General features: G+C 54.8%; 1 protein-coding gene across 1 annotated transcript; it reads left to right on the forward strand.

The window, feature by feature from the left end:
- Nucleotides 1–3,470: 3,470 nt before the first annotated feature.
- Nucleotides 3,471–6,909, forward strand: LOC130266983 (uncharacterized; the record flags this gene model as incomplete). The annotated part of the gene is made up of 7 exons (XM_056516233.1): nucleotides 3,471–3,658; nucleotides 3,748–3,885; nucleotides 4,160–4,274; nucleotides 4,447–4,624; nucleotides 4,968–5,254; nucleotides 5,414–5,515; nucleotides 5,879–6,909. Coding segments are annotated over 7 exons (1,449 nt in total), but the record flags the coding sequence as incomplete, so codon positions are not given.
- Nucleotides 6,910–9,162: the final 2,253 nt, after the last annotated feature.

The raw sequence follows: 9,162 nt of genomic DNA on the forward strand, positions 1-9,162 counted from the left end.
TTGGAAAAATGACCTCCCCACATAGGGTGAGTGTGGTTTTATAAGTTTGGAAAATTAGCATAATTGACAAGAATTCCCAATTAGAAGCACAGTAATTAGGAAATTTCCACCTTTTCGTTTCACCTCTTCTGGAGCCCCTCTTTCCTGCTACTAGCTGTACTAGCTGTGCATGCTATAACTAGTTTATCATAAAGTGTGTTGGAGATGTGTTTTTCCCTTGTTTCCCAGAGGAGGTAAGACAAGATAGGAGCCTTTGGAAGTGTTTTGTCTTTCTGCCTATCAGGGGATGAAAAGTACTGAAGTTACCTCGGATCTATATAACTATACAACAACAGTCCATGCATCTATGAATATATATGAAGGAAATAAAAAAGCAAAAATAATTTTGGCATCGGAAGGAGACCCCTCCCCAATTCCTAACCATACCAAACCCACCATAAACAGGACTTTCTAACTTGAAAAAAAAACACTGACAATTTAGAAAGTTCATGTAGAGCTTATTCACAGGATGACAAGGAAAGGAATTTTCCAATGGAGTCGAGGTTTGGTACAGTTTTTATTCTGAGTCCCACTCAGAGCTTGAACTGGAGAGAGTCATCCTGAAATGGTTGTCACCATCTCCTGAGCTCTCTCCATTGATTCACTGCAATGATCAGAGATGCCAGTCTGGAGAGAGGCTCATCTGGCTTCAAATATGGATGCTGCCCAAAGCGAAAACAAGAACAACAAAGAAACCATTACTTTGCAAACTCAGTGCAGGATCAAGAAAGATTCCTCGGTTTCCAGAGATATACAAAAATAGGACTGACAGGACTATCTGCACCTCTGCCTTCATGACCTTTCCATCACAGGCCAATATGGCCCATACTCCCACTAGCTCATCCATCAAGGTGTCTCCAGCAGCAGCAGCAGCGGCGCAGCTCAAGAAACATCAGGCAGCAGTTCCCATTCCCTGTGTGTGCATGGCAGCAGAGCCAGGACTGCCAGGGCCAGGGCGAGTGCACAGCACGGGCAGCACTGATCCCGACGAGCCGCTGCTCTGACCCTGCCAGCAGGACTCTCACTGAGACGAGGGTCAGGAGGTGCCACTGAGCACTGAGATGGTTTTGGCAGCGCAGCAAGGCAGCTCAGGTGCCTCCCTGAGCCTTGAGTGGCAGCAGCCAGCTCTGCCAGCAGCACCACATGGCCAGAGAGCTGCTGTGTTTGAGACTCACAGCAAAGGCCACCCAGCAGGACAATTTCCATGGCAGAGCTGCAGAGAGCTTTCCTCTTACCTTGGTGGATCCCAGGGAAAATTCTGGGCACAGTGACAGACAATCTGCTTGTCCAAGAGATTGATGACTCCACTCACAAGGAGCTCAGCACATCCAGAGCTTGAGCAATCATTGTGGGAACAGCTGAGGATTCCATTGCAGCTAAAGGGGACAGGATCACTGCTTGTGAAAGGACAATTCCAGTGAAGTACTAAGTCCTCAACAACAAGCCCTAAGCCAAAGTTGACCTCCAGATGAACCTTCCAGCCAATTATTATCTTTACATTCACATATTAACAAAATATGCGTGATCATTACCAGCATATATATGAATCCGCTTATTAGTGAAACAGGCCTTTACCTTTGTACACTTAGAAGCAAGAAAAGGCCACAAAGCCAGATATCTCTATCTGGTTTTGTTTGAAGTTATATGGTCAAAGTAAACTCCCTTGGTTCCTCCCTGAGCCCTGGCCAAGAGAGGATGAAACCAGATGTTCCCGCACTAGAAGTCATGGTGGCTTGTTTATTCAATTGTGTAAAATCTGGGCCCTCTCCCAGCAATGTTGGCGGCCTCGTCTGCAGGTGTGCAAACTGCATAGGAATTCCCAGTTAGTGCGAGTGCATCTCCAACCCTTTGCTGTGACAGGGACTCCCCAGGGGATGTGTGTGTCAGGACGATGGCCAAGTATTAAAGTAACTGGTAAGATATTAGGGTGATTTCCTTGATACCTACAAGCAATCTTTTGTAGTAATAATCCAGTGCATTGCTTACCTTATCCTTTTGCATTTCTTTGCTGCTTTGCACTTCAGTAAATGACACTTATTGCATAAGCTGATGTTGTCTTTGGTGCTAACCCTGCCTGCCAGCTAAACAGCAACCCATTCCCTTCAGAGCCGGACTTCGTGGCCACACACAAGATGGGAGCCGGGGCTGAAGCAGATACACACCAGATGGGGGCCAGGGCTGAGGAAGCCACACTAATGATGCTGCCTGGGGTTTAGGCAGATTGTGGCTGAGGCAGCCACACACAAGATGGCTACTGTGACTGAAATGGGCACACACAAGGTGGCGACCCGGACTGAGGCAGCCACACACAAGATGGTGACCAGGGCTGAGGAAGATGATGGCTGAGGCAGCCACACACATGATGGTGGCTGGGGGCTGAGGCAGCCACACACAAGATGGCGGCAAGGCTTAAGTAGCCACACACAAGGTGGTGGCCAGGGCTGAGGCAGCCACACACAAGATGGCGGCAAGGCTTAAGTAGCCACACACAAGATGGTGGCCAGGGCTGAGGCAGCCACACACAAGATGGCGGCATGGCTTAAGTAGCCACACACAAGATGGTGGCCAGGGCTGAGGCAGCCACACACAAGACGGTGTCCGCGGCTGAGGCAGCCATACACAAAATGGCGACCGGGACAGAACCCTGCTGGATCTCACCGAGGTACAGCCCACTGATGTGGTGATTACTCTCCTGCGTGTGGCCCCATCGTGTGACAGGTATAGGGCCCACATGCCCAGAGGGCTCAGGCTCACCAGCCCATCACCCTGTACAGCCTGTTCCAGGTCTGTCTGACCAACAGAGAGCTCCAGGGCCCTCTGGCTGCTCCATTTCCCAGCCCTGGCATGTCAGCCCCCAAGCCTGCTGCCATGTCCCTCCCTGCCCCTCAGGAGCCTGTCCCCATGGGGCTGGGCTGTCTGGGTGCTGCCAGCAAGGGACAATGGGCAGAGGCAGAGCTGGCAGCCAGCTCAGGTCCCTGCTGCTGCCCAGTCCACGGTGCTGTGTCTGAGACCGCCCTGAGACAGAGCTCTGACCCCACAGAGCTGCTGAGACCATATGGAAGACAATCTTGTGCTCGAGCAGGACTGCAGTGTCAGTGCAGCTGAGACTCCTGGATGTGCTGAGGAACTGGCCAGAGCACAGCACATGCACCTCTGATAGGGACACAACAAGAGTCTTTGCCCTGGCTGTGAGTTTCTGGAACTGGCCTTTGCTCACTCCAAGGCCACCTCTCCAGCAGCTCTCCATCCTCCTTTCCCCACTGCATCTCCCAGCCTCAGGTGCTGGGCTGAATCCTGGCCTAGGGGCAGTTTCAGGGGCACCAGGCCCGGTGCTCCCCCTGCATCTCCCCAGCCCCTCCCTGCCACGCTCGGGCCCTGCCGCACGGACACCTCGGCACTGAGCGCTGCCTCGGGGTGTTTGTCCTTTGCAGGCAACTGTGGTGATGTGGAAGATCCTCCAGGTGCCCTATGTCCCACATGTAGTGACACTGGATTTCACCCGCCTGTTTGTCCACCTCCTCTTCCAAGTGTTCTTCAGCACTTTGGACATGCCAGAGGAGGTTGATAAATTCTGGAAGGGATGCCAGCAGCAACACGGCCTTGCTGCCAGACCCAACAGGTTCTCTGTCCCAGTCCTTCTGTCCCTGCCATGTGCCCAGGGAAGGAGCCAGTGCTCCCAGCATGACCAGAGCTTTGATTTGCACACAGGTTTGCAGTGCAGACCCTGAAGTCCCTGCTCTGCAGAATGCAGTGTGAGGATGTGGTGATGGCAATGGAGCGCAAGTATGGCTGGGACACGCTGCTGTGTGCTGACACCCACCACTATGCCGTGGGTCTGCTGGCCAGGTGAGACTCCCTGCTCTCCACTGCCCCTGGCATTTTTGCTCTGTTTCTCAGGTCCCCGCACAGTGCCTGTGGCCAAGGGCCAGAAGGCCTTGTCACTGAGCAAGGCCAAGCAGACTGGAAAAGGCTGGGAGAGGAGGGTGCCCAAAAGGAGCTGCCTCCCAAATGGCCCAGGTCCCCTTGCAGGATGGTGGGGAAAGACCAGACCTCTGGGAATCAGTCCTGGGAGAGGTTTGTCCCCCTGACCCAGGTCCTGGTCCCTTTTTCCTCCTTTCAGAGTAATGCGCTCTTCATCCATAGCCTTGTGTTCTGGGATTGCATTGTACCTGCTAAGGCTGCTCAGCATGGAGATGCCATGCTGGGATCTTGCTGCCCTGGCATTCATTGTGGAGGTGAGCCTGATGGCCAGCACTGCCTCGCTGAGCTGCCTCCCAGCTCTCTGTCCTCTAGTAGCCACAGCTGCCTGGGACGGTGCCCGTGCCCTGTGCTGCTGTCTGGGCCCAGCCCTGTGCGGTTCTGGGCTCCTGCTGGCCGGGTCCCCTGTCACTGCCCTGTGCCTTTCAGGTCCTGGAATGCTTGGACGTGACCAAATATGGGACCAGTCTCCTGGAGATCATCTCAAAGAACCTGCAAGAGCGAGTGCAGGGAGAGGTGTCACCTGGCACTCAGAGGCCTTGTGGTGCTTGGCCCCATGAATCCCCGCATGGTGAAAAGGGGCAGCTGCTGAAGCCCTGCCAGCAGCGTGAGGCTGGGGTATGCAGTTACTTGGGCATGGCTGGGCTTCAGGTGCTGAGGCAGCTGCTCCCATCTCTCCTGCCTCCCAGTTCATCAGCCCGAGTTCTTCAGGACAGGCCTTTGGCCTCTAGGCCCTGAGGCAGCAGGGGGGCCTTTCACACAGTTATGTTCCATACAGGCAAAAGAAATGTGGAGCATGACTTGTGGAGCTCCTGCAGGAAAACGACAGCGACGTGGTCCGGATGAGCATTTGTACTGAGATATTTGTTCCTGTGTAATGGTGCCCCTCTACGCAGACCCATCGCCCTGCGGCTGGCTGAGGCGCTCCTGCCACTCTTTGACAGCGTAAGGCTCTGTGCCCCTGCCCACGGACACCGGCTGCGGCCCGGACACTTTGTGCCCTGTGGATTTCAACACTGGTGCCCAGGTGGGCCTGAAGGAGCCAATGCTTAGGTCTTTTTTTTTCTTTCCTTTCATACAGGATGATAGCCAGGTGCAGCTGTGTTCAATGAATGTATTTCAAGACATGATGGAGTTATTAATGGAAGAGGAAAGAAAGGCCCTGAAATCGCACATGCGCCAGAGCCTGTTCCCACTCACTTTCCACTGCCACAATGAGAATCTGTATGTAACAGAGGTGAGAACTTGTGGGCTGCCCGTGTCCCCCTGGGAGGGAGCTCGGCTGCCTCCTGCCCTGGTGCCTGGTGGGCTGCAGCCTCCTCCAGGCCTTGGCACAGGGACACGAGTCCTGTGCCCCGGGCTGTGAGGCCATCTCTGTGTCTCTGCTGCTCTTCAGGCCTCTTGGGAAACGCTGCATTGTTCATCAAGATTTCTGAAGAGGAGGGATATTAAACAAATGCTGCAGGTGGATGAGACATGGAACTTCGCCGAGTGCCTGGTAAGGACGGCCTGGAAGCGCCAGGCTCAGGCTGCAGCAGCCCCCTGAGCGCGGCGCTCACTGTGTGCGCTTGGCAGCTGTGGCCCTGCCCAGTGCTGCACGCAGCGGCCGCACGGGCTCTTCTCCAGGCTCCTGCGGCCCCGAGCCGGCTGCCCACGGAGCCCCGGCCCAGCGGGGCTGCAGGGCGGGGCGGCACCGCGGCTCCCCGGGCACAGCCGGCCCTGTGCCCCTGCAGAGCCCGGCCCAGCGGCTGCTGGCCGCGCCTCAGCGCTGTGCGGGCAGGGGAGGCCGGGGCCGGGCGCGGGCAGCGTCGGGCAAAGGGGCAGAGCCCGCCCGAGCCTTCCCTCCCGCCGCTCTCCGCAGCTGGCAGAGGACAGGAGCCGAGCGGCCGAGCACCTGCGCCAGGCCCTGCCGTACCTGGAGAGCCCACAGGAGCCCCTGCGAGAGGCGGCCGTCAGGTTCATGGGTGAGCCCGGGTTCCCTCCCCGCCCCGCCGCAGCTCGGCCCCAGCCCCGCCTGCTGCCCCGGCAGCTTCTGCCATCCGGACCGGCGCCGCTGAGCCCCGGCTGCTCTCGGGGCTGCTGCCGCCCTCCCGCAGCCGAGCCCTTGGGCGGCAGCATGCGGCAAGGGCCCGGGCTGAGCCCTGCCGGCCACGAGGGCGAGTGGCCACAGGGCTGGCAGCGCCGCTGGCAGGGAGCTGTGCCGCTGGGCAGAGCCGTGACAGGCTCTGTGCTCCCAGGGATGGCCGGGCAGAGCCTGAGGGGGCAGAAGGAAGAACTCCAGCTCATCTATGAGGGTGAGTGAGGGCAGCGGGCTGGCAGCGGGGCTGGCAGGAGGAGCTGCAGGCCCTGCCCCGGCTGCGGAGGGCTCTGCTCCCTGTGCGGACGGGGGGCGGCGTGGGCAGAGCACACAGAGATTTCAGGGGCCCATGGGGGAGTCGTGGCCAGCAGCTTCGTGCTGATCCCGGTGGTCCCTGCTCCCTCCTGGCCATGGCTAGAGCGGGATGGAATGGCCCTAGCACGGGAGTCTCCTCGGGTCCCCATAGATCTGGGAACTGACCGTGGCTCTGTTCCTTTCACTTCCAGCCCTCGAAGATATGACAGCAGCCCTGCCATTAGAAACCTTTCAGCTGAAACAGCGTTCATCCTCCGGGCAATACAAGGAGCTCCGTACTCCTCATTGCGGAAGCTGCAAGACCGATTCCGCGGGGCGTGCAAGAGACGGCCTCGTCTGTGCAGCAGTGCCTGGCTGTGCTGCTGGAGCTCTGCAGAGAGCTGATCTTGTAGGCTCTGCCTGTTGGAGCCACTTGAACCAGCGAGGCAGCTGGATTTTTCCTTTCTTCAAGTTTGTTCTCCTTTTGTTTTACTTTATTATAGAAATGTAGGATTTGTTGCAATAGACAGACTCTCAGCAGCTTTCTTTTGCTGTCCAGGGTCTGCAGGGCACTGGGGAAGAGGGAGAGAAGGGTGCTTGTGCTCAGCAAGCTGCCCAGGCGTGCAGTGTTACAGGGAAATGGCCAGAAGCCCTTTGGCCTTTGCTGGTTGTGCTGAAGCCTTTGTGCTGGTGACAGAGCGGGTGGGCAGGGGCCGGAGCTGCGGGGATCCCTGTGAGATGGTGCCTGGAGATGGCCACGACCCTGTCCCAGCCAGGAACTGCCATCAGTGTCCTCCTGCCCGGGTGTTCCTGGCTGGATTGCTGAGGGCTCCGTTGTGCCTCTTGCTCGGGCTCCTCTGGAGCTCCTGTGGGGCTGCAGCGCTGCTGCCGGGCAGGTTGGCTGGGCTGGGGGAGATCCTGAGGGTACGGGGTGCTGGGAGACTGTGAAGGGATGAGGGGCTGTGGAGGCCCTGATGGGACAAGGCAGTGGAAGGAACGAGGGGGATGTGTGAGGGAGTGGGTGCCAGGAGGCACAAGGGGACAGGAGGCACCTGAGGGGCTGGGGCGGTGGGAAGCCCTGAGGAATTGGGTGTCAGAGGCCATAAGCAGCCCCTGGGCAGCCGCCTTGTTCCTGACACCTGCCTGCTCTGATGCTTCCCCAAAGCCTCCCCCAGGCCTGTGGCAGAAGCCTTAGCAGGAGGGTGGGGACACTGCTGAGGTGTCCCTCGGGCTTGCTGGCTGGGGACAAGGAGGGCAAGGCTCCCATGCCTGGGGGATGGGACAAGGTTTGCTCTTTGTCGATGCCCAAGGCATGTCACTGTGGTTTGTTCAGATACATTGCCTGCCTTTAGGCAAGCATTTCTGATACCTTCAGAAACCTTACACTGGCCCATGCTAGTGTTACAAAGGATAATTACTTTACTAAAGTGCCCAGTACAAATAGTTGAGTATTCTGAGTACCTCAGCCCATAAAAGAACGTAGTTGTGCTCTCAGGATTCCATGCATATCTGGGTCACCAACACATGGTCATGGAATTGGGAACGATATACACTCATGTGATTATTATGTTCCGGGCTACCCCTGCAACTTGATTAGATGGCCTGGAATATCCCAAGAATGAAATTCAATTCTCAAAAGCACATCCTCCATGAGATCTGTTCCATATACTAAGTGCACGACCAGTACAATTTTTTATTGGAGTTGCACAAGAGCTGGTTGTTGGAAACAAGATTTCTTGGGTGGGATTCCTGGTGGGCTCGGTTACTATATCTCTACATGATGACAGTCTTCTCACCTATGTGTCACAGAAGAAGGGGACTATCTTGCAGTAGGTTATGGTCTCCCATTTTAATTTGCATAATGCAAAAATCCTGATAGGAATCACACGAAAATGAATGCACACACTGCTTGTTAGAAATGTCACAGATGCACATAGTCACCATAGTAATCTCCTTTACAAGAGGTTTGTGAGTTTCAAATTTACAAGCCATAGAGATCTTACTTTGAGGCTGGACAGCAAAGGCAGGCATGGAGTCAGGTTTTCCTCAATCTTCAACTGCTTGTCATTAATTCTTAAAATGGTGTAAAGTTGTTTTACCTTTTCAATCCCTTTTAGCCCGTTAGGTCCTGAATATTTTTAAGTGTTCTATCCACCAGGGTCTTGCAGGCCAAGGAGATCTTGATGGTAATGACAGTTGTCTATTGTGGCTTGGATTCCAATTAGAAGTATCAGGAAGATGATGACCATGTGAAACACATCTTGGTTTCTCCTGCTTTTTCTGAGGTCTAGTTTTGGACTCCACTTGCCTTTTACAGAAGTCTTTTGATTCTGGAATAAGGTATCCAAGAAACGCTTTAAGCTTTAAAGGCTGTATAAGTGATTAAAAGTACTAAATAGAGTTCTTTCCATTTTGGCAAAAGACAGTTTCCCTCAGGGATTTTACGTATATCTGGTCTCCAGGCTGGAATTGTGTGGAGGAGCAACCTCTTGCTCTTGTGCTTGAAATGTGTTGATTACCTTGCTGCAGCTTTCCCTGAGGCATTGCAAAAACACTATGGTTTCGTTCTGCTCGCAAATCCTTTGCTAATTCTACATCTTTCTGAGTATATGATACATATATCATGGTCACATTGTTCCTCACCTTTGGGAATTACTGCCTGAGTCTCAGCATGGCTTTGTTCTGCTACTCTTTTTGCAGCCTGATCAGCCAACCTGTTACCTCTTTTGGGGTTTATTTCTCCTTTCTGATGTCCTTTGCAGTGCATAATTGCA

This window comes from Oenanthe melanoleuca, unplaced genomic scaffold (genome assembly GCF_029582105.1).
Source record: "Oenanthe melanoleuca isolate GR-GAL-2019-014 unplaced genomic scaffold, OMel1.0 S429, whole genome shotgun sequence".
NCBI classification, from domain to species: Eukaryota; Metazoa; Chordata; class Aves; order Passeriformes; family Muscicapidae; genus Oenanthe; species Oenanthe melanoleuca.